Below are 26,040 nucleotides of genomic sequence, written 5' to 3' on the forward strand. Positions count from 1 at the left end.
GAGTGATCGGGTCTGGCCTGACCCATGCAGCCTGAAATCGCTAGGATCCCCTCAGCCCCAGAGAGCGGAGGAGAGGAGGTAGAGCCTCAGCCGCCACCATGGTGAAGGCATCATTTAACTTGGCCTTGGTGCAGAAGGAGGCTGAAGAAGTAAGCACTGACTCAAAAAAGCTCATCTTGATATAAACGTGCTAGTCTTTAAGGTGCCATTGCGTGTCTGCTTTATTTTGCAGCAACCCCTTTGTAATCAGCATGGACATATCCATTTTTATACAGAAGTATACTCTGATTTTTGTGGCCCTTTCACCTAATGGCTTTTATTGTTAATTTGTTTTGATTGTAATCAAAACAATTTGATTGTAATTTTTTTTTAAAAGGAGGTGCACTCAGAACTTTAATGAAAGTTGTTGTTTTGGCTCACAAAGTAGATTTTTAGCTCACAACACTGCAAAGCTTAGAGGGAACATTGGTTGGTAGGACACAACTTTATTAATTACAGCTGTTAAAGCATTGGCATGGCATAGGTAACAGGTCCACAGCATCAGATGACCCAACTGTTATCTGATGGCAACATACTCCAGCCCTCCTGCTGGGCACCAGTTATGGGATGGCAGGTGATATGAATCCCTTGAGTGCCGTCCCAGCAGTTTCCTGCCACCTGGGGGTGAAGCTGGACAATAGCCCCATGCTAAGTGCATCCCTGCTTTGCTTCCCCCCAGATCCCTTAAAGAGATCCCTGACAATGGGGTGAGATGATTAGCTGGCACAGTTGCCCCTCCCCCATGAATCCAGCCCAATGCCTACAAGTCACACCTCACTAGTTGTGAGAAAGCAAAACCACAGCAGAACGTAGACAATAAAAGGAAGGGTTGGAGAGGGGGTGTTAAGAACAACGCTGCCACTGTCTGAAGAAGAAAAGGGTAAGGAGGCTCCCTTCTCATTCCACCCAACCAACACTGCCACCGCTAATATGGCGGCTGGGTGGAGTGCAATAATGGCTGGCGGCCCCTCGCTCCCCTCCCCTAAGATGGCTGGAACCTAGCAAGGGGACGAGGGGGGATGAGAAGCTCTCATCGCCCTCGACCCACTCCTCACTGCAATCCAGACCCACAGTAAGCTGGAGAAGTTCCTTTAGTCTAAAATTCTGTTATTTAAATCCATGAAAGTAGTGTAAAGAATTTACAGCTATATTTATTTAAACAATTTATTTAAAATATATCTTCTTCTATTCATGGCAATTTACAAATTAACTACCCCCCCCCAAATCTGAGCAGTGTGGGAAATGGTTGTTGGGGGTTTTCCGGGCTGTGTGGGAAATGTAAGCCAGACTTTATTTACTGTTGTAATTCAGTCAGGTCTTGGCCATTTTTTTTAAAAATTCTAGGAACCAGCTAGAGTTGCCAGCCTCCAGGTGGTGTCTGGAGACCTCCTGGAATTACTGCTGATCTCCAGCCAACAGAGATCAGTTTCCCTGGATAAAATGGCTGCTTTGGAGGGTGGACTCTATGGCATTATACCTTGCTGAGGCCCTTCTCCTCTCCAAACCCCACCCTCTCCAGGCTCCACCTCCCCAAATCTCCAGGAATTTCCCAGAGTTGGTAACCCTAGAACCAGCCAAAAAATATAGGTGCTACCTATATTCAGCTTTCCAGATTTCATCTTTAATGGCCACATTTTCTACTTAAAGCTACCACAAAGCCTATCATCTTCAAGATTTCTTGTAATGGGATTTACTTCCAAATAAGTATACTTAGGATCATTCAGCACTATATGAGCATGTGAGAAGTACCAAGGTTCTGATCAATTCAAAGACCAATTTTTGTGTTTTAAACAAATTACAAAATCTACATAATATTCCAAGTTAGCCATATTACCAGTGCAAACAAAACCTGCATTGTATGTTTTCTGTATTTGAAATGACTTAATCCTTAATATAGGATATGCTGGTGAATTTATAAATGAGACCAAATAAGACTTGTTTTCTTTACTGCAGATTTGTTTGAACCAATAAATATGACTAACCAGTGAAAAACGAGGTACATGCCACATGCTTGCTTTCACCAGATTCTTCTGCAAGCTGTCCCTAGGGACCCAGTCCCCTTGCGCCCCAAAATATCCAGTATTTAGCACAGGTACATAAGGAAGCCAGAGCTCAAAGCTGGTGTACTTGCACTTCCAGCTTCTTTATCATTTGGAAAGGGGTGGGTACAATTGGGGGGAGGCTAGTATCTCACCACATAGACTGTATTTCAGCAAGCTTAAGAAGCTATGCCTGATTCCCAAATAGAAGCCACTGCTCCTGATCTCCAAATAGCGTATAGTGCTGAGGTTGCTATTACGTACATATGATACAACAAAGTAGTTATTATTAATCTGGATGACCAAGTAGTTGGTTGCAGAATGGCTCGAGTTCAGGATATCTTGTCTTGATTGCTTGTAAATATTTTTTGTTAATTTAAGCAGATTATAGCCAACTGTGTTGTTACTGAAAGCTATCGTCGCAGTATTTTCCAATAAACAGCTTGCATATAAAGCTTTTTTCACCCTTATTTAAAGTTACAAGAAACTACAAAATGTAACTTAATGGTCTTAATGTTAGCTAGTGGTTAGAGCTGCACATGCTGTGCATGTCAAGTACACTAATAAAAGGTACAGGCCCCGACAGCTGTCTCAGCTCAAGCAGCATAACTTTCTGTATTATACGGTATCATGATTTAATTATAGACAGACTTAAGGACAGCTACCAGCGTGGTGAGCAGCAAGTCAAGCTGGGTCTACAGCTCCTCCCTGAAAGATACTCTGACCGCAGAAGCACTCTTGACTCTGAATCAATATATCAAAATACTGTATTAAGTCCATGCCTAGTCCTGTTTAAGGACATGAGAGACTCAAGGCTATATGGTTGCACTCCATATCAAAAGAGGGTGTTATACTAAACAAAGAAAGCAAGGATTTAGGTTAATGAAGCTGTTGCTGTACTGAAAAATCAGCATGGCTTCTTTAAAGAGGAGGTGCTGTGACTCAGCGCTGGGGTATTTGTTTTGCGTGCAGGAAGTTGCAGGTTCAATACTTGGCATCTCCAGTAAAAGAATCAGTCGGTAATGTGAATGACCTCTGCCTGAGACTAGATCATTTCAGTAACCATGGATAGGGTTCTGGCTCAGTGGTAAAGCATCTGCTTTGTATGCAGAAGCTCCAGGTTCAGTCCCCTGTATCCCCAGTTAAAAGGGTCAGGTAGCAGGGGATGTGAAGAATCTCTGCCTCAGATCCTAAAGAAGTGCTGCTAGTATGAGTAGACTATATGACCTTGATGGGCCAATGGTAAGGCAGTAAGGCAGGTGGTTCATATGTTCAACCTGAGTAAGGCAGGTTCATATGTTCAAAGGGAAGTTTCATCTTACCATCTTTTGGAGTTCTTTGAGAATGTTGACACACATGTGGAAAAAGGTATCTGATAGACATCATATATTAGGACCTCCCCAATCACTTATTCAGGGAGTAAAAGATACTGAATATATGTGATTTTCAGTCATTTTAATCAATACAACTATATCTATTGTGAAATTAAACTAGAATTATTAAGTACCTAGAGGAACTATGCCCACTGAGGGAAAATCAGCATGGCTTCTGCAAATCCAAGCCCTGCCTCACCAATCTTTTGGGGTTCTTTGAGAAAGTGAACAAACATGTAGATAAGGGTGACCCAGCAGACATGGACTATCAAAAGGCTTTTGACAAGATTCCTCACCAAAGTCTTTTTGGAAGCTTAATAGTCATGGGATAAGAGGCCAGGTCCTCTTACGGCTTGAAAATTGTTAAATGACAGGAAGCAAAGAGTAGGAGCAAATGGACAGTTCTTGCAATGAAGTAAATAATAGGGTCCGAACAAGGATCACCGTTGGGACCAGTGCTATTTAATTTGTCCATAAATGATCTGGAACTGGGGGTGAACAATGTAGTGGCCAAGTTTTCAGATGACACAAGTCTATTGCAGACGGTGAAAATCCAATCCAATTGTGAACAGCTCCAGGAGGATCTGAACAAATTGGGTGAGTGGGCAACAGTGTGGCAAATAAAGTTCAGTGTAGGCAAGTGTAAGGTGATGCACATTAGAGCAAAAAATGCCAACTTCAAGTATATGCGAATGGAGTCTGAGCTTCCCGAGACTGAGGAATCAGAGTGGACAGCTCAACGAAATGTCAACTCAGTGTGTTGCAGGAATGAAAAAGGCAAACTACGTTTGGGATTATTAAGGAAGGGACTGAAAATAAAATGGAAAATGTTATAATGTCCCTGTATAAATTTATGGTGCAGCCTGCTTTGGAATACTGTGTGCAGTTTTGGTCACCATATCACCAAAAGGACATTGCAGAGCTGGAGAAAGTATGAGGAGGGACACATGATGACCAGGGGCTTAGAAGGCCTTTCCTATGAGGAAAGTCTGAAGAATCTAGGACTTTTCAGTTTAGAAAAGAGAGGACTAGGGGTGGGGGACATGATAGAGGTTTATAAAATTATGCATGGGGTAGAGTGGTTGGACAGAGAGATTTTCTCCCTCTCACATCATACTAGGATTCAAGGGCATCCAATGAAACAGATAGGGAATAGATTCAGGATGGACAAAAGGAAAAACTCTTTTATATGATGAGTGATTAAGATATGGACTTCACTGCCAGAGGATGTAGTGACGGGCACAGGCACAGATAGCTTTAAAAGGGGATTAGACAGAGTCATGAGGTCTATCAGTGGTGACTAGCTATGGTGAATAAAGGGAACCTCCACATTCAGAGACAGTCAACCTCTGAATATCAGTGCCAGGAGGTAACAGCAGGGGAAGGCCTCAGCCTCTATGCCCTGTTATTGGCCCTCCATAGCAACGGGTTGGCACTGTGTGAGACAGGATGCTGGACTAGATGGGCCACTGGTCTGATCAAGCAGGGCTCCTATGTCTATTCAATATTTTTAAAAGAAAATGTTGTGGTCAATTTACTAGCACGGCCTGCTTCAGGAGACAGTGCAGTATAGCCTATTGCAGAGCAAATGAGTGCAGAATGCACTTTGTGGAGATGTAAAGGGAAAGGTTGCAGTGGGAGAGGAGTGGGGCTCAGCCAGTCACCGATCTTTTGTGTAGGAACAGGCTGTTAAAAGTACACAAGAATAAGTTTGAAGTAAGGATTTGCTGCAGTGGGAGATACAGCTAGTGAGATGGAGCAGGAGGTAGCACCAGGGCGATGACACCATTGGCTCTTGGTGGAAACAGCTGGCCAACCAGCAGCTTTATGCCTGTAGGGTACTCACCCAACTGCCCCTTGTTGCCTATGCCACCTCTTGACTCCTGCTGGTAGAGGAATGGGGCACCCATCCCTGTTGATTTCTGCAATGAGAGAGCTGCCAAATGTTACCTTCCATTTTATTTTTCCATTCCCTGCTGTGATAGGAGTTAAAAGTTAAAATTGATTCTCCACATTGCCAGCTTGGTAAATCTGTATGCAAAATACTGTCCACTCTCAGACAGCTTATGGCCACCCCTGCTGGAGTTTTCAAGGGAAGAGATAAACAGAGGTGATTTGTCACTGTCTGCCACTGCATGGCAACCCTGAACTTCCATAGCGGTCTCCCATCAAAGTACTAACCAGGGCCAACCCTGCTGAATTTCCAGGATCTGACAAGGTCAGGCTAGCACGGACCATCCAGGTCAGGGCATTGGTAGCCCTCGGGATTTATAAAGAGGAAATGCCCTTGAAAATATGCAGAACAGTAAGCAAGCTCATCCAGCACTCTCGTATTAGTAGGTGTCCATGTCGGAAGGCTTGAAGTATCGAAAGGAAGAGAATATGATGGATTCATCACTTAATTTTTTTTATTTTCTGCACAGGTCACAATACTGGACCAAGAATTAACAATGACAAGTTATATAAATTTGCCTACTCCACTGAAGTGCTTATTGACAGAGTTAAAGGGTCACTCCAGGAGAGTGTGGGCTTCCGAATTTCATCTGGAGTGGACGTCAACCTAGTATGGAGAAATCCCAATAATGATGATGATCAGTTGATCAAAATAGCGGTAGGCAATTACATGAAATTACATATTAAATATTTCTGCTAACTGTGTTGGATATGATTTATGTAAGAAAAATGAAAAGTCCATGAAATGGACACAAAGTTAAAATGAATAAAACTTTTAAGGTAAGCAAAAAACCCCTGTATAAATGTAAACATAATTGATTGTCAAGCCTTCCAAAGAATTTAATCTTGGTAATAACTTGAACTTAAATTGAAAATTTTAAGTTCCCAGGATAGAAAGATCACGCATCTGTTTACACTTTGCTCTTTACTGCTCTGGCACTATCCATTGTGTAGCACACTATTCTCAGGGACTTCATCTTCATGACACCTCATTTTCCTGTCTTCATCACATTCTCCATCTTTCCTCCCCATCTTGCACCATGAATGCAGGACCTCCTGTCCTGTGCCTGCCATCCACTGGCATCCTAAGACTAGATAGCTAGATTAGGGTCCCCTGGTCCCCTGAAGCTCAAACTGGGGGATGGGTGGGGGAAGGGGTGCGTGCATGCTCCAAAACACTTCCTTGTCACTTTGGGAATTATGTCATTTCCAGTGCAACAAGGAAGTGAAGCTCCCCGAGCGAGGCTGATTTGGGCCCATTCCTCACTCTTTCCCTCCTTGCTGGCCAGGGGTGGGTGGGGAGGAGGCAGAGGCTGGGAGTAAGGGATTACCTTTTATTTGTAGATAGAGATTTATCGCTCATCTTTTCTATCATGTATGGAGTTCCAGCAGTGGAGAACTCTTACTTCTTTTCTTAACATTTAAAAATTGGCACTAGAATGTTGTTATATCTTTATACTCTTGTAACAATAGGCACTGCACCTTCTCTGAATTCTTAGCTTTCATTTTTCAAAAACGTAAATCCCTGATGCCTTCGCTTGCAGAGATATAAGGGGAAAAGCATAACTTTGCAAACAATTGGCTTAGACACTTATCTTTTTTTAAAACTGGATATTCAGAGAACCTGCTACGCTTATAATTACAACAATATAAAGCTATTCTAATGCCAGTTTTTTTAAAAAATGCAAAAGCTCTGGGGTCGCAGAAGAGGGAAGTGGCTACTGCTGGGGGACTAGGATAGAGAAATGGCCATGTGGAACTCCTGTTGCTTTATCTGCAGCTGTACCAGTAATGGAGAAACTACAAAACCTCATTCCCATGTGGAAGGCTCCATAGATATAGTTTCAACAATGCAAAGTCCTGACTGTACAGGGTATTTATTTATGTGGTTTATAGTCTGCCTTTCTCACAGAGACTCAAGGCAGATAACATTGTGTAAGTCAGTATGTTCAGTGGCTGAGACGTTTGATAAATAATACAATGGAGTATAGATTGCAGAAATCTGAAAACAAATGTAGATCTGAACACAGAACTGAAATAAAACACAAGCAGTTTGTGGAAACTACCCAGCAGGAGCATATTTACAGCATGAGACAGTACAGAGTTTACCCCTTCACCACTTTCCCTCCTGAATACTAGGGACAGGTTTCCCTGACCTTGTGTAGGACAAGGGAGCATCCCTTTAGAATGGCCATAGGTAGAGCAGATGTTTTGCATGAATAAGATCCCAGATTCTGTCCTTGGTACTTACAATTAAAAGAAATGCTGGTAAGTAGGGGCTAAATCCATGAAACATTTTGGATTGGATGAGTGTGTCCACAGAGTAAGGAGAGAGGCTTGCAGGGAAAATAATGCCAGTTCCAGATTAAAAATCCAAACCAACAGATTTATACTGAAAGCAGGAATGAAAATGTGAAAACTTTTCCTGCAGATATGAATACGTCTTGATTCCATTTCTCCTGTTTTCAGATAACAGATGTAACAGTTGAAAATGTCAATGAGCGTCCTGCAGAGAAAAACATTTTTAATGGAAAAAACACAGATAGAATAATTGGAAAGGAATATCTGGCAGCTTTAAAAAGACCTGTAGTTCTCCAATGGATCCATGGAAAGGTAAAAACAAAAACTTTGGTTTGAAATTTCAGTACATTCTTGGGGCAAATCTACAAGTTAAATCATCTCTTTGGGTATGTTTTCATCCATGCCTTGTGAATAAGCCAAATACAGCACCTAACCACATAATGTGACCTGGGACATGTTTGACTACCACTTTGTTCTTGCAATTTCAGGTAAGTAGCAAAATTTAAGATTTATTAATTTGCAGGTGGGCTGCCTTTTGCTGTGCATGATCTATTTTGTCATTTTCCTTTTGCAGCCAGTACTGAAACGGATTGTTGCTTGCTTTGAGAGGATAGATCATGTGTAGAGGGCATATGGAGTTTCTCCACCCTTGTTTTTTTGCACAGATAGCTGTGTAAATAAAATAAATATATTGGAATTTAAGTGCCTAGAGGAGAAAATGTGGGTCTAAAAATGACTGTGGATTGGGGTTCTGTGAACCTGTTTTTTTTTTTAAAAAAGCACATGCAGACGTTCTAGCTCATTTACAGAAGTCTCAGCACCTTGTGTAGCTTTGCTATAAACAGCAGTATATGAAGCTGCTATGATACTGCTATGATCTATTACTGCCTGTTCAATCCTTTTATCTGTTACTGGCTGCCTTTTTCTATATACTGTCAGCCAGCTTTGTGCAGCTTCATAAAAGCCAGATGCCTATTACTTCCTCTGAGGGTATCCTAATGTACTCATCTCACTCCAAGTTTCAATATCTTCCTAGAAGTTTAGATGCTACGTTGTGGGGAACTCTGGTCGAGTCAGTTCCGAAGAATGGCAATATAATCTTGTTCCTGTCCTTGATACAAAATGAAAGGCCAGTTCGCACTGTCCAGAGTGCCTCCACACAATGCAAACAGAGCCATTCTCAATTGCACGCATGCCCAGAGAACACAAGACCTCAAATATTCCTGCTTCAGCTTCTTGGGTGCAGGTTCCATATTTTGGGGGCTGACGTGCCTTTGTCCCATCTTGGCTGGATCCCTGCAGGGCTGAGGCAAGTTTTTGCAGAAGCAGGTTGTACAAAAAGTGTTGCTTTGTCTGCAGTATGAGGAGCAGAAGATGAGCTTCAGGATATCAGATAGCTGTGCAGTTAACAACTTCTTTTAACAGCTGCCACAGCCAGATTGAATTCTTAAACACCGGAGCAGTCTCAGAAAGATTTGGTCAGGAGTGACTCTTAAAGGCCCCATTCTCTCATTTGCAGTCTTGCATCCCTGCAAAGACGGGTCATCTTGGAGGCAGTTGGGGGGCAGGTATTTTTGGGGAGTTGAACTACTGGCTCCGGGGTTCAGGTCTGAAGGTGCTGCTCCATCCCCCAGCCTGTTCTTCCATGAATGGAGTTGCTGGCTCAGCCAGATTACTTGAAATCTCCACTGCTGCCTCCTTTCCATTAGCATCAGAACTGTTATCAAGGGCTATCCTGGGCAACCAGGAATGAGTGGCTATGTTCAGGGAGATGCTGGTACATTCAGTGCAGTTGTGCTCTTAGGGACAGTCAGTATCCATCATGCCCAGGCAGCTTGGACCATGTGAACTCACCCAGCCTTCCTAATGTAATGTGCCACTGTGCCTCAGAAAGCATTTGTCAAAGACTGGAGAGCCTTTGATCGTTTCATAGTATGTGATGTTGCACTGGTGATGGTAGCTGAATCAGATAGATGTGCTGATCAAGTAGTGCACTAAAATTGAGAGATGACATGTTATTATCAGCGGGATAGGACAGGACCTGAGTTGACTCATCTACATGCTGTTTAGAAAACCTTTTGATCTTCATGAAGCAACAAAGCAGAACTGCTTTCACCCACTTGCATAGCTTAAGATGCTGATTGACTACATTGCCAAAAGACACTGGTAATACCTCTTGGAGCTATGTATTTCTGTAACGCCAGATGGTCCAAAAGAGATAACATTTTTATTGTAATCCTGGTTTAAAGAGGGGAAGGGATGGCGAAGCCCTTTGTAACTCCTTGAGTTGTGCTTGAAGGTACAAAGTCTTGTGTCAAGCTCAAATGCAGCACAGTCTTGCCTGGAGGTTCAAAGATCATTCTAAGTTTGACACGTCTCTGTCATGGATTGAGGTACTGTTCATTTTGCCTGCTTATAGCTTAGGTTAAAGTGCATGATATATGTTATCTGAAGCAATTGGAGGGATTATTGGGAAATATACATCAGGCACATTCTTTATCATGTTCTCAGGCTGAATTCATTCATTTTGGAATGATCTTCCTTCAAATTGGCATCTCTTAACAAATTAAAATCTCTGCCAAGGAGCTATTGTGTGCATGCCACAGAATCCCTGTACATTGCAAAAAATTCTGGGGCATGTTCTATGATACACTATTTACCTGGCCATTGGCCTATGAGCATTATTGACCATCAGCCTATGAGCACGTTTTGCCCCACAGTAACTGTGACTGTCTTTGGGAACACATCCAGCATTCTTCTGTGCCTATGCATAGAAAGATCAATAGAGGTGGGCAAACAGGCCAAAGGGGTCTGTCGTTTTGAATCTTTCTTTGATGACCCCTCATAGGATTTCCAAGAAAATCCTGAGTTCCCAGGCCACAGTTTGAATAACACTAGATGGAGGTTAGAAGGGTCTGGTTACCTGCTCATCATTCAGCTCTCAGTAATTTTATATGAGTTTGCTGCTCCTTCTATCAGCTGCCACTAAACATTTACTTGATATATTTCCTGCATTTGTCTAATTGTTGTAATCTGTGCGGATGCTTTTTAAGAGTAGAAAAGTACAATATCAATTTACTAAATAAAAATTAATTAGATCTCTTGTGTTAAACATTGAACTCTTCTTTAGTTTTCTATGATGTGTATAGAATAATAGACTCACAGAGTTCTGGTGGCCTTTTGCTAGTCTAGTACAATAAACCTACTCTTATACAAAAAAATTAATGCCTGTAAACTTGTCTTTGATAAATTCTAAAAACAGACATTTTATTGCCTTTGGTGACTTCTTGTCATTGCTGAATTACTTTTATAGGAAGGAGATTTTCCCTGACATTCAACTGCATTCTTGTATCTTGTTTTAGCCCTTTAGACACTTTTCCTGGACAAAGGTCAGCTTTCTTATCCCATTAGACCCCACAACTACCCAGTAAGGTCATTACTGTCCCAGTTTTTCAGACTGGAAGGAGAAAAGGAGATAAAATTATTTGCCTAAGGTAAATCCATGGCCAAGGTAGAGCTTATTTTGTCCAAGTTTCTTTAAGGCCAAACTCTACACACAGTTCTTGGTTTTAAAACTGTCCACCTATTCCCCGTTTTCTAATTATCTTTTATTTTCTTATTGCTGAACAGGAATCTTTGAAATCTGAGAGTAAAATAATCTCCTCCCTGTTTCCTCCACTTCAGTTTGCTATTGAGTGGATAGTTAAGTTACTAGTGAGATTTTTTTTTACCACAGATGTGTTTATCATACCAGGAGCTGCCTGGGGAAGACCTTCCGAATGATCATGTGGTGTAATCAAACCTGAAATCTGGAAAGCAATTCCTGCTCTTTTACATGTTATTTTCCCCTCTGCTAGATTAAAAACTTCTACTCGTATGAAAGTGAACCCGCTGTTGTTCAGAATCTCAAGAAAGGTCTAGCAAGCCTGTTTCAGATACAGATGAATTCTGGAGCCGTCAGTGAGGTATTGTATTTTTGCCATGTAAGCTAAGCAATCTCAAATGTTCAGTGCTCGTATGAAATATTTGGGTGCTCTGGACTCCATACGTAATGCAGAGGCAATTTGTTACTTATTTAACATGACAGTAAGGAAACAATCTTTGCATAAAGTGAAAAGAGTTCAAATTCTTACTGCAATAGAATGTGTGGTCCAGTAAACACTTTGTTTTTTTTTTTTTTGAAAAATTTTTATTGGGTTAGAATCCATTATTTCCACATTTACATTCAATTTTCCCCAATTTTTTCATCTCTAACCCCCTCCCTTCCCCCCCCTTTTTGTTGACTTCCAACAGCTTTCCAACCCTTTGTCCCCTTTCCCTTACTTTTATTAGCTTCCTCTATCTAAAACAAATATATATTTTCCATTATTCTAAGCAGTACATCCTTAACTATTTTTAACATTATATGCCCAAACTGTAAGCCTTTGTTTCCATCTTAGATAAACAATTTATCCCAATTTTTCAATTTCAGGTATTTCTATATATCATAAACCATATAGATCATACATTCGTTTATATCAAACAATTTGACTTATTCTCTATATATATTACTCATTCTATCTTTTTATAATAGTTCTATATATCTCTCCTCACGTAGTCAATCAATTTGACCCATCTATATCTTCAGACATTCAGTTTGGTACAAAACTTGTCAGAAAAAAAAGAAAATATTGTTAGTTAATCGCTCCTTATATTTAGTCCTTATAATTAATTATTTTCTCTATGTTCTGTTTGTTAACCTATATATATCTATATATATGTCAATCTATTAATCTGACTGCTTATTAATTCACATTTATCTCTTCTCCCCCCGGTAAAGTCTCCCCCCTCTACTTCAATACTTCAGTAGTTCTCAAACTGCCACAGTTTTCCTCCCACCTCCCATTTCTTCTCCAGGTATTGTTTCAGCTTCTCCCAGTCTGTGTTGAACTGCCCTGAGTCCAGATCTCTCAATTTTCTTGTCATCTTGTCCATTTCAGCCATATACAGCAATTTGTAAGTCCAATCTTCAATAGTTGGCACTTCTTGTACTTTCCATTTTTGCGCATACAAAAGTCTAGCTGCTGCTGTCATATAAAATATCAACGTCCTGTGTTGGGCTGGAATTCCCTCCATTCCCAAGTTCAGTAGCAGGAGTTCTGGGTTCTTATTAATTTGAAATTGTAAAATTTCACTCATTTCTCTTATTATTTCACCCCAGTACTGCCTGGCTACCTCACACGACCACCACATATGATAGAGGGAGCCCTCATGCTTCTTACATTTCCAGCATTTATTAGAAGTATTCAAATTCCCTAGCGCAATCTTCTTTGGTGTCATGTACCAACGATAGATCATTTTATAAATGTTCTCTTTGATATTAATACATGTCGTTGTCTTCATTGTAGTTTTCCACAAGTATTCCCATGCCTCCATTGTTATTTCTTTATTAAAGTTTATAGCCCATTTCACCATTTGTGTTTTAACTATCTCATCCTCGGTATACCACTTCAACAGTACTTGGTATACCTTGGATATTCTTTTCTTATCTTCTTTAAGAAGGGTCTGCTCTAGTTCCGAATTCTCTATTCGTATACCTCCCTTTACAGAGTCCGAATTATATAAGTCTCTGATCTGTCTATACTGGAACCAATCGTAGTTAGGTGATAGTTCCTCTTGTGTCTTTATTCTAAGTTTGGATGCTTCAGTTTTAGTTATTTCTTTATACGTTAAACATTGTTGTTCATTATCAACAGCTCTCGGGTCTATCACCTCATATGGAACCACCCACAAAGGGGTTCCTTCTTGTAGATAAATTCTGTACTTCTTCCAGATTATGTATAAACTTCTCCGAACAAAGTGATGCAGGAACATCGAGTTGACCTTTACTTTGTCATGCCATAAATATGCGTGCCATCCAAATATTTTTTTATATCCCTCTAGGGCTAATAGTTTCTTGTTCTTTAATGTCATCCATTCTTTCAACCAAACTAGGCAGATTGCATCATGCTAAAGTCTCAGATTGGGCAGTTGCATTCCGCCTCTTTCCTTTGCATCTTGTAAAACTTTCATTTTCACTAGAGGCTTCTTGCCTGCCCAAACAAAATCTGATATTTTCCTCTGCCATTTTTCAAATTGTTTGGAGTCTCTGATGATTGGTATTGTCTGTAGCAAAAACATTACTCTTGGTAACACATTCATCTTAACTGCTGCAATCCTGCCCAACCATGACAAATTCAATCTATTCCATTTAATCAAGTCTCTCTCTATCTGAGTCCATAGTTTTTCATAATTGTTTTTGAATAGATCTATGTTCTTTGCAGTTAATTCGACTCCCAAATATTTCACTTTACTTGTTACTTCACAATCCGTTGTTTCCATTAACAATTGTTGTTTCTGCTTAGTCATATTTTTGCATAATATCTTTGACTTCTTTTTGTTGATGAAGAAACCTGCCAAGTCTCCAAACTCCTTGATCTTATCTATCACTCTTGGCATGTTCTCCAATGGGTCCTCTACAATTAACATTATGTCATCCGCAAATGCTCTGACCTTGTATGAATAGTCCTTTATTTTTATTCCACGAATTTCATCATCTTGACGTATTTGTATCATCAGAATCTCCAATACTAAAATGAACAACAATGGAGATAACGGGCAACCTTGTCTTGTTCCTTTACTTATCGTCAATTTCTTGGTCAATTCATCATTCACCACAATTGCTGCAGTCTGGTCTCTATAAATTTCCTTAATTGCTCTGATGAACCTTTCTCCCAATTGTAGCTTTTCCATAGTGGCAAACATAAAGTCCCAGTTTAAATTGTCAAACGCTTTTTCAGCGTCAACAAAGAAGAAACCAACCTCTTTGTCACAACGCTTGTCATAATATTCAATAGCATTGATCACTGTCCTTAAGTTGTCTCTTATTTGTCTGTCTGGCAAAAAGCCTGCTTGTTCCTCCTCTATGACTTCCGAGAGCCACCCCTTCAATCTCTCCGCCAATATCTTCGCAAAAATTTTATAGTCATTGTTGAGTAGCGATATAGGTCTATAATTTTTCACATTAGTCAGGTCTTGGCCCTCTTTTGGGATCAATGATATATTCGCTTCACTCCAAGTTTCTGGAATCCTTTGATCCCTTAAAACCCCATTCATCACCTCTTTTAGGAATGGTGCCAGTTCATTAGCCATTGTCTTATAGAATTTAGCCGTAAGTCCATCTGGCCCTGGCGCCTTTCCTAGATTTGCAGATTGTATTGCCTTACTTATTTCCTCGTCAGTTACTTCACTATTCAACTTATTTCTCCAAGCTTCCGAGATTTCTGGAAGTTTGGTTTTCTCCAAATATGACGCTATTGATTCTTTGTTTACTTCTTTTTTATTATACAGCTTAGCGTAAAATTTATAAAAGGCTCTACTAATGGTAGCCTGCTCCAAATACGTTTTGTTATCTTCGCAAATTTTATTTATTATCTTCTTTTCCCTTTTCTTCTTCAATTGCCATGCCAGGTGCTTCCCAGGTTTATTAGCACCCTCAAACGCTTTTTGATTCAGTCTTTTGAGATTCCACTCCAATTCTTTATTGCTCATTGCTGTTAGCTGTTCTTGAAGTATTTTAATTTCCTGGTATACCTTCTTTTTCCCTGGTCTCTTTTTTAGCTGTATTTCTTTGGCTTTTATTTTCTCCTCAATCTCTTGTCTTTTATCCTCTTTCTTCTTTCTTGCTCTACCATTTAAGTCCATTAGTATGCCCCTTACAACCGCCTTGTAAGCATCCCAAACTTTATTGGTTGGTACTTCTTTATTCACGTTGTATTGTATAAAAAACTTTGTCTCTCTTCTCAGTATTTCCATATTCTCTCTTTCCTGTAACAAGTCCTCATTTATTCTCCATGCTTTCCTTTTTCTCTTTTTTCCAAATTTCCACATAATTGGGTTGTGATCTGAGCCTACCATAGGCATTATTTCTACCTCCTTAGTCCATAATGCTAAGTCTTTTGAGGCCCAGATCATATCAATTCTTGATAATGTAGAATGCCTTGCAGAATAAAAAGTAAACTGTCTGCTTTTAGGATATTCTCTCCTCCATACATCTTCAAGAGTCTCTTGTTGAATCAACTCAAAAAAAAGCTTTGGTAATAGTCCTCTTTTCTTTTGTGCCGTTGTAGTCTTTTTGTCTAGTTCCAAGTCTGTCACTCCATTGAAGTCTCCAGCAAGAATTATCTGGTCGTATACAAGATCGTCTAAATGCTTCCTTAAATCCTCAAAGAAGCTTTCTTTTGCACCGTTAGGTGCATAAAGTCTGACTACCAACACTCTCTTTAAATTCCAAATACATTCCACTGCTACAAATCTAGCTTCCACATCTCTCATAACAAATTTTGGCTGTAGCTCCTCTTTTATGTACAACACCACTCCTCTTTTTTTCTTGTTGGAGGCCGCTACATATTCTTTGCCCAATTTTCCAGATTTTAAATATTTTACATCCTGCTTTCTGATATGGGTCTCTTGCAAACAAACAATGTCACATTTTTGTTTTAGTAGCCAGTGAAAAGTATTTTTCCTCTTATTCGGTGAGTTTAGTCCATTTACATTCCAAGATAATACTTTACACTCCATACTCATGATCTTGTTGGTAAGTCTTTTTCATTGTCCTTAATAAATCGCTCCATCTCTCGCTCAGATCTGATGCGTTTTTTGGCCCCTCCAAACTCAAAGGACACTCCTTCCGGTAACTCCCATCTGTACCTGATTTTCATGTCCTTCAAAATCTGAATTAGCACTTTATATTTTTTCCGGTCCAGTAACACTGATCTGGGCAGTTCCTTCATTATAATAATCGTCTTGCCATCAATCTCCAATGGATCTTGAAACTGTTTTGTCACAATCCTCTCTTTCATATTTCGTGTTGTAAACTGCACAATCACATCTCTTGGTAGTTTCCTCTGGGTTGCTATTCTCGAATTCACACGGTATGCCACATCTAGGATAGCCACAACTTCCTCCTCCTCCTCCCCCAGGTACTCAGCCAACACCTCAGTCATCTGTTCTTGCGCTGACTTTCCTTCCACTTCTGGCAAGCCACGAAAACGTAGCTGCTTCTCCATATGTTTAGTTTCTGCAACTGACATTCTCCCCTTCACCAATCTCATCTCTGTTTGTTGCGTGTCTGCTAAATTCTCCATCGCGTCTTCTACTGTTTTAACTCTCTGCTGCGTTCCTTGTAATTCACTTCGTATTGTTTCCATACCTTTTTTCACTTCTGACAGCTCCGATTTTACTGTCTGTGTAACCTCTTTAACCTCTTTTATCAGCTCCAATTTCGTGTCCTTAAGTTCTTTAATCATATCTAAAAGTTTTTTGTCCAGGTTTTTATCCAGGTTTTCTATTGCCGATTGCCACTCTTTTTTTGACATCGTGGGGCTTGCTTTAGCTCGCTCCCACGAATCCGCTCTCTTCCTTAACTCCGTGGCGTAAAATTTAACGTTTTTCTATTTTAAATGTCCCGGTCTTCTTATAGAAATTAAATTTTAAAGAGTCCAAAATGTCGGGCGTCTTTTCTCTATGGTTTCTCTATGATTTTGTAATCCAAGATGGCCTACTTCCTCTTCCGCTGAAGCCGCGACCCTTCCCCTTTCAAAAATGGCGATTCCCTACTTCCTGCCCTCCAGCAAGGGCCGCTTCTCTCCAGCCACTCTATTGTTATTACGCACTTCCTGTCTCCCGTCTTCCCACAGCAGATCTCGCGATGGTGTCTTTTTCTCACAGCTCCAAAGCCACAGGTATTCAAAACAATACTGGTCCAGTAAACACTTTGAGTGCTTCTCCACTAATCAAAATGCTATCTAGATAGGGTTGCCAATGTCCAGGTATGGCCTGGAGATCTCCAGGTACTAAAACTAATCTCCACCGTCCAGTTACACTGGAGAAAATGGCTGCTTTGGAGGGTGGACTGTGTGGCATTATACCTTGCTGAGGTCCCTCCCATTGCTAAACCCCACCCTCCCTCGTCTACATCCCCAAATCTCCAGGAATTTCCTAACCTGGAGCTGGCAACTTTATATCTAGACATCAGTCCTAAGCATGTCTATATTCAAAAGTAAGTCTCATTCAATGAGGCTTACTCCGAGGTAAATGTTCTTAGTGCCATACAATGCAGTCCTAAGCAGTTTAAATCCCTTTAAATCAATGAACTTAAAAGGGTATAACTCTCAGTTGGGTTTCACTGTTAGTGTGTAACTGTTGCATTGTATACTGTGGGTTGTGAAATAATTAAGATCATACACATTAGAGCATATGTATTGTAGACAAAGCAAGACACAATTAAACAATAAATATATACTTGAAAATATGTATATCTACAGAATATCCAGGAATTGCTGCATATTGTCTTACATAAAAATATTCATATAACACATTTAGACTCTGCAGTCTAATCTTAAAAGGCACTCCATAGAAGTGTTCCATACTATTTTCACATTTTCCATTGGAAAAACGGGAGCGGGGGGACTTCAAAAAAGGGAGGGAGTCCCCCCAGAGGTTTTATTTTCTGAATTCTGACACACACACCCTCCCAGGGTTTCACACCTTCACCATTTTTTTTACATTTTTAAGAGAAGGAGAGAGATGAGAGAGGAAAGAATGTGACTTGGTCAGTTACAAAGGTATAACAGTAGCACTGTGAAGTGTGAACTTGCATGGGACTGTGGTTCCTCTTTCGTGAACTGCAAAACTGCAAATTGCATTTTATCCCATGGAAGAGGAATCATAATATTGCATAAGTTCACAGTTCTTATATATGTTACATAGGTTACTCGCATCAGGAGTTACTTTTCTAAAATTAATTACAGGAACTGAATCGGGTAAGGGAGGTGGAATTAAGGTAAAACATGGCAAACTGATTTACCGTTTGGTAAAAAATTAAATGAAAAAAATTGAAAACTACAGTGGAGAAGATCTAGCTGCTTGGGACCAGCTATTTCCAACGCATTTTGCAGTATTACTGATGCTTTGACCCGGGAACTTCTTACTGTCCTTTCTCTAGACGGATATCTCTGGGAAATGCAATGTTACTTACCAGGCTCGACCAAATCAAATCACTAAAATTAAAGCCTTGAACACATGCAAACCGGAACGGACAGGATTCACCAGCCATTTTCAGGTACAGATAACTTCTTCAGTCCAGTGCAAATGTAAATGCAGTTTGTCTTATTGCAGTAGAAGGTACACTCTGTTAGACGAATGATCTACCTTCTTTAATATTCTGGATTCTTCTTGAGTCTCTGTCTGGATTTGAGTCCCAGGGTCTGATGTAAGGAGATAAAAATTGCATTGCTTGACCCACCAAAGGTCTGAGAACCTCACATACGGGGAATAATGAGGATAAGCACTCTCTGTTTCTGTCCAGTTCTTGGCAAATAGGATATAATGTTCTGGCTGTCACAGCTATCAAGAAACCTATCTGCCATGAGGTTGTCTATTCTGTGTTTTCAGAGTTGTCCAAGCTCTAACAGCCATGGCCATCCCCCTAACTTGTGGCAATGGATTTAAAATTCATTATATGTTGCCTGAAGAGTTTTATCCTGAATCTACTGCTAGTTGATTTCACAGGATGGCCCAAAGGCCATTATGGAAGAGGGCAAACAATTCATTTTATTCATTCTCTCACCATCATTCATTTTATAAACATCTTTTATGCCTTGTTAGTGCTGCTCCGCACTTCAGATGGCAAACATATTTAGTACTTAAAACATCAGCGTTACACTAGTGTTCCTGCTACACACAAAATGTGGACAGTATACATGTGCGTACTCTTGGGTTATCTCCAGAGCAATCATACTTGCTATATAAAGTGTGGAGTTGCCCTGTAATTTCTTCTAAACTGAAACTAACCTTACATTACTATTCTCTAGTCATGGAATACAGCCAGAGCTTTTTTTTCTGGGAAAAGAGTTGGTGGAACTCAGTGGGTTGCCCTCAAAGAAAACGGTCACATGGCTGGTGGCCCCGCCCCCTGATCTCCAGACAGAGGGGAGTTGGCGGCACGGAGGGCAATCTAAACTCCCCTCTGTCTGGAGATCAGGGGGCGGGGCCACCAGCCATGTGACCGTTTTCAAGAGGTTCCGGAACTCCGTTCCACCGCGTTCCAGCTGAAAAAAGGCCCTGAATACAGCTATACTGGGAGCTTTCTGTTTTCCTAGTTTTGTGACGTGGGTGAAATAAGAATCTCCTAAATGTCCTGATTGTCTGTGCGTGGCTTACAGTTCCCTACATTAGTAGAGTTGCTAGATGGGAGCATAAGTGTTGTGTGGACAGCAGGAATCTGAATACACACATCGCATTCTCCTCCTGAATTACAGGTGCACACTTGAACTCCTTACTAGATTTTTTTTTTTGGCCTATTTTGAGAGTTTGGTGGTCAGACATCTTTTAAAAATTATTTTTCAGATTCTAGACATCAGCAAAAAATCTACTTCTGCTGCCATTTATGTGCTGGAAGACACTTTTTTAAAAATTGTGCGGGCAGAAGAAAATCATGTTTTTAAGACGAATACTGGGCGAGCAACTGACGCAAAAGTCATTTCAAAGTAAGATGGGTTTATTTTGCCAGAATAATCAGCGGCTAATCATTAGTGATGCTTTTACTGCTGGCATGATATCCATTGCTGATAACTCAAATGCTATAATTTAAAGAAAACAAATTAAAAGTGTGAACTCTATTTAGTATCGACTTGTCATCCTGTTATTTCACCTATCTACTTTTGCTTAGATCACTGGCTAAATATCACCACCATATTAGGATTTAAAGATGAGAGCGCTTGAAAGGATGGAAACTTTACTTGTTGGGTTTGTTTTAATGAAAGCTGAGCTACTTGGAATATTGAAGTTTGTAGCAGATGCATAATTCCTCACTTGTGTGATGGTATCCATCATTGAATATATATAACAGTCTATGGCTGATATTCCATTAAAGATATCTTAGAACATGCAATCCTTACCTACCAGTTCTGAAATGAAGCAATGCATAATCATGATAATTATAAGCTACTGTTTGAATCAGTATTGAGAACTTTGTCTGTTAAATGGAATATATGTTCAAAACACAACCCAAAAGCAGTGTTTATATATGTGTATATACAGGCAAAAACTGGAGCTGAAGTCAACAGAAGCTGGCCCAAGGATGATGGTTGGGAAGCAAGTTGCCAGTATTATCAAGGCTCTGGATTCGAATTATGGAGCTGTTTCACTGGTAGCAGAACCAGTCAACATTGAATGCAAAAATTGTCCCTCAGTAAGTAAATACAAGATCAAGATGTGTATACCTGAAGTTCAAGTAGGAAGGCAGTGCTGGCTATCTGGAATAATTGGAACACTATGAAAAATTTTTATTTATAATTATAGTGCAGTCCTAAGAATTTCAGTGGGCTTAGGTTAGAGTAACTCTTGGGATTGCGCTGTCAGTTTCAACCTCTCAGAATATCATCCAGGCGCAATGAAAACTTGGCAGACATCTCTGTAGGACAATGTTTTCCAATCTTTTTTCCATGGAGAAACCCCTGGATTAATTTTTCAAATCCTGAGGAACCCCAACCTATGAAAATGTTTACAGGCGAGAAAAAGTTTATGGTGGAGAATGCAATTCAATTATTGCTAAATTGTTGTCATTTGTATTGTCAGTGCTCTGTAACAATACAAAATGAACACAGGCACAATACAACTAAATATAACCTTAATAACTGTGCTATTTTGAAGGACATTTTGAATTTTTTGTGGTATTTCCAATATTTTATTTATTTATTCTATAATTTCTCATGGAAGCCCTGGGTTCTGTAGAACCTTGACGGGGAAACACAGCTGTAGGAGTACAGCAGGGCATAATGTTACATTACTTGGTTGGTAATTGTGGCATATTGAACTACTTATTTGTTGGTGAAATGTAAAATGCTGTAGCATCGGGCCTTAAGTGGGTAAGTAGCTAGCTTTGGTACTAACATATGTTTTAAATTTTGGATTGTGGTAAAAAATATGCTTGCCAGTCGATACCACTATCAATGAGTATATTTATCAGAAAACAGAACTGTGTTCTACTCTCTGAACTTCCTTTGGAAGGATAATATCTAAAATTTCATACTTACTGCATAAAATAACCTGGAAAGTCATGGTTACAGTGTAAGTAATTTTGCAGTTATTCCAGTTTAAGAGAAATACTTGACTTTCACCCTCAATAGATATTATTCATAAAACCTGAAACCCTTTCAACATAGCTGAGAGTGACTCATATAACTAATCCAAATGGGTCAGACAAATTTGTGGAAAATTTCTTCAGAGCTGTACCGTTTTTTACTCCTTGTGTTCTCCTGAAATGAAGGAATCAAGTGTTCTTGGGTGTTTCACCTTCACCCAGGGTGCTTTTTAAAAAAGTGGAGAGTTTCACTAACAGGCACTGAATCGGTCAGACACCAGCTAAAGCAAACAGAGGAAAATGAAACAAAGAGGGGGAGTTTATGGCCGTTTTAACATGCCCTAACTCTCTGGAAAATCGTGCAAAACTCACGGCACGAAGCGTCTTCCTAGCGCAATTTCCCAGCACGATCCTGTTTAATGGCACGTTTTCTGACGTCATCGCACCATTAAAGGGGATCATGCTGGGAAATCACACTAGGAAGATGCTTCATGCCATGGGTTTTGCGTGATTTTCCAGAGGGCTATGCACGCATGTGAAAACAGCTTATATCTCATTCCCAATCAATTTTTTGCTGAAAAATCATCAAATATGTGTCATCCCCTCTGCCCCTGAGTCTCAGAAAGACAGCCAATGCTGCTTAAAATGACGTCAGTCCAAGAACCTTGCCCAATTACTACCCAAATTTGCTGGATATTTTCACTACCACCTCAACTTACCAGATTGCGCTCTAAATGCTACTTCCTTAACGAGTTTGCCACGGAGCTGCTGGTTATTAATACACACCCCTGCTGGTTATTAATCCACAGGATATAGCCTGCACCTCTATTATTACTACTTAATTATGGTTAGTTAGAATTAAGGTAAACTGACCTCTGTACCATTGAAATAGTGGTGCTATTTGTGGGCAGCATCATCTGCTGTTGCTTCATATCTCTGACCCATTGGAGGTTGGATATTTTAACAAAGCTGAGCCGGTGTTGATGTGCTCTCCTAGTTTGGAGAGCAGCAATAAACATTGCTGGAAGGAACAGCTGAGCTTTTGCCAAGGAATGCCATAGATAATACTAGATAACAGAAGTGGAGGCAGGTGATAGCACAAGCCAAAATACCCTCTCAGCTTCTCTGTGGGAGTTTTTTTTTAAAGGATGCTATTTGATTTCTGTTTTCCTCATGGAGAACAAAAGTCCACAAGGTGTTCCAAAGGCAGAAATCTGAAAAAAAGTATAGTTGAAGATTCAGAGTTAAAGTCCATGAGATATTTTTGGACATTCAGGCTGCCATACAGAGGATTGTGCTTGTTGAGAAATGGAAGAAACTACTGAGATTATTGAAAGGATGGATCATTGTTGTATGCGAGAGGGTAGCCCTGCACTATTTTTTTTAAAAAAGAGGCAGGATAGCTTAAGCAAAAAAAGTGAATCTGGACATATCCTACAATGTAAGATCAAAATAAAACTCCTCCAAGCCTAGGGATGGATGAAGAATCACCATTGATGTCACAGATACTAGCCAATAGATGTCTTTAACTGTTGTCATAGTAGTGGTCAGGGCTTTTTTTCTGGGAAAAGAGGTGGTGGAACTCAGTGGGTTGCCCTCAGGGAAAATGGTCACATGGCTGCTGGCCCCGCCCCCTGATCTCCAGACAGAGGGGAGTTGAGATTGCCCTCTGTCTGGAGATCAGGGGGTGGGGCCACCAGCCATGCGACCATTTTCAATAGGTTCTGGAACTCCGTTCCACCACGTTCCTGCTGAAAAAAAGCCCTGGTAGTGCTGCTTGCATTGTTGGGAGCTAGCCAAGGTTTTCTTGACACTGTGATATATACTTGCAAATCCAATGATCAGAGACTATGGTTGACCTGAAAAATGAATGTGTGTACGTCAGATAACGATAACTCTTATAATACCATCTCCAAGCCTGAACGATGACTGATCGCCTTATACTGCTGATAATTCCTTACTATATAGTTGTAAGAAATTGATTAAAAATAGTCAAATGTCATTTTCTAGGGATGTAAACTAATCAAGTAGGCAGAGAGCGGAAGGAAGAGGCAACCATTTCTAGTAAACGATTCCATAAATACGTTGTGTAGGTTTGCCTACCTCTTCTCTTGAAGCAGCTGTCTCTAGAGCCGATTCCCAGATAATGTTTCCTGCTTGTGTACATGTTCAGTTTTTTTCAGTTTGTTCTTTAAGGCACGTTGCAAACAAACCTATAGCATTGTTAGTTCAAGACTTCCGCATTCTATGTGAATAGCTTTGTAATCAAATAAACCTGGCAGCACACAATAAAAAATGTTTCCATCTAAACTGATTATTGAAATTGCTGTCAGCCTTCACATACTCAAACTATAAGTAGCTTAAATATATATCGTATGAGAGACACAAATGACTAGGAAATTCCTGACACTTTGACAGGTGGATGGGCAGGGGGAGGCTCCAAGATATAGGAAATGCATGCAAAGACATACCGCACTTACCCCCCAGACCAGGAAAAAACAGGCTGAATGCTGTCAAGGGAAAATTTGCCCCACTACAACTGTGCTTCTTAATATAGAACTTCCCCTTTTTTCTCATGAATGGGCACCAACATTTATTTACATTGCGGAAGGTAAAGAGGTGCAGTTGAGAGACACTGTTGGGGTCAACAGCAGGATCTGCTACTGTTCACCCCAGTATTTGAAGCAGAGACGTGATTCCCTCCCCTCTTCTTTCTGACTGCATCCCATTAATTTCTCATTGACTTTCCTCTGGATTCTATGCAAGAAATGAGGCAAACTGCTATAGGGCACACAATGTCCATACTGGGGCAGGGTGTTTGTGTTAGATTTTGCCTGCAAAATGATAATGATAATAAATATTGGATTGGATCCAGCCATCTTTAGTGAAAAAGGAAGGAGCCCCCCACCCCATGATCGCACAATCGGTTGTGCTGATGTCCGCGTGAACAAAAGCGCTGTGGGATGGGAGTTATAGTAAAGAAGACAACTAGGTGAGATTGAATGAAAAAGTTGACTGGATCCAACTTACTTTTTTTTCCAGGCTAAAGTGCAGTTTTTCACTTCAGTTCAGATCAGAAAGTGGGCAGTTCTGTTTAAGACCAGTTAAAGTCAGCAGCTCCTAGAATTCAGAACTAATGTGAAAGATTTACCACCATTTTTTGTCCCTTGTTGGCAGCTCTTCCAGCACTGGAATACTATTAAAAAAAAGCTGGAACCAGAAAACCTTTCCAAAGCTGATGCCGTGAGAGGCTTTTTATCCTTTATTGAGAACCTGAGGGGGGCTGCGAAAGAAGAGATCCTTCAGATCCTTAGAAGTGAAAGTAATGCAACAGTACTGTGAGTTAATGACAACCCATTTTGCTGTTTTACTGTGTGTTCATCATGTTAAATTTGCATATATGTTGAAGAGGAATGGCCACATGCAAATATTTGCAGGACAGGATTGTATACTGGCATGAACAGACAACCAAAGCAATTTAAAGAAAATAAAGCAATTTATCATGCCCTTTTTCATGTCATTGGACAGTCCTTTGCATTGGTTTCAATGATGATTTTAGGGCCATCTCCATTCACACATACTATTTTACTTCGGTATAACCTGTATCTAAAGCAAACATATTGGCTGTACAACATGATAACCTGTTTCTGAAAACTATGAAATGCCTCAATGTACTATGTATATCAAAGAAGGGAAGACTGATTACTCTGTGTTGATTAGGCAGTATTTTTAAAAGTTCAGAAAATAATCCTTTTAACATACATTGCTTCCCTCGAATTGGGTTATAATGAAAGGGCCTTTCCCCTCTACCTTCTCTGAAATATCTTCTACCTTACCCAAATACTTAAAATAATTTGTTTTAAAGATTTATCCTGCCTTTCTCTTCTCTCCACTCAGTAACTAAAAACTGCAGTTCATTCCGCCCACTCTCTCAGTCATCAACTAATCATCTCATCCCTCTCTTTCACCCCCCCCCCAACTCTTCATCTGTACCACACCAAGCATTTAAAGAACACACATTTAAACTCATTACAGACCTCCAAGGTAGCTTACAGTGGTTTGGACCCAAACGAGGCCTTGCTTGAATGGAAGACATTTCTCTTCGTGGACGGAGAAGGCTTCTGTGGATTTCCCCCCTTGAAATGTAGCCTCCCACACCTTGTCCTATGTTATT

At 40.2% G+C, this 26,040-nt stretch overlaps 1 protein-coding gene across 1 annotated transcript in view; it reads left to right on the forward strand.

The window, feature by feature from the left end:
• MTTP (microsomal triglyceride transfer protein) overlaps nt 1-26,040 on the forward strand; it is a 46,655-nt gene that overhangs the window by 2,701 nt on the left and 17,914 nt on the right. The window contains exons 2-8 of the mRNA XM_054989816.1: nt 5,875-6,062; nt 7,874-8,017; nt 11,563-11,670; nt 18,729-18,845; nt 20,132-20,271; nt 20,825-20,975; nt 25,044-25,204. Of these exons, the coding sequence (XP_054845791.1) occupies nt 5,875-6,062; nt 7,874-8,017; nt 11,563-11,670; nt 18,729-18,845; nt 20,132-20,271; nt 20,825-20,975; nt 25,044-25,204 (1,009 nt within the window). The remainder of the gene's footprint in view (nt 1-5,874; nt 6,063-7,873; nt 8,018-11,562; nt 11,671-18,728; nt 18,846-20,131; nt 20,272-20,824; nt 20,976-25,043; nt 25,205-26,040) is intronic.

This window comes from Eublepharis macularius, chromosome 10 (assembly GCF_028583425.1).
Source record: "Eublepharis macularius isolate TG4126 chromosome 10, MPM_Emac_v1.0, whole genome shotgun sequence".
Lineage (NCBI taxonomy): Eukaryota > Metazoa > Chordata > Lepidosauria > Squamata > Eublepharidae > Eublepharis > Eublepharis macularius.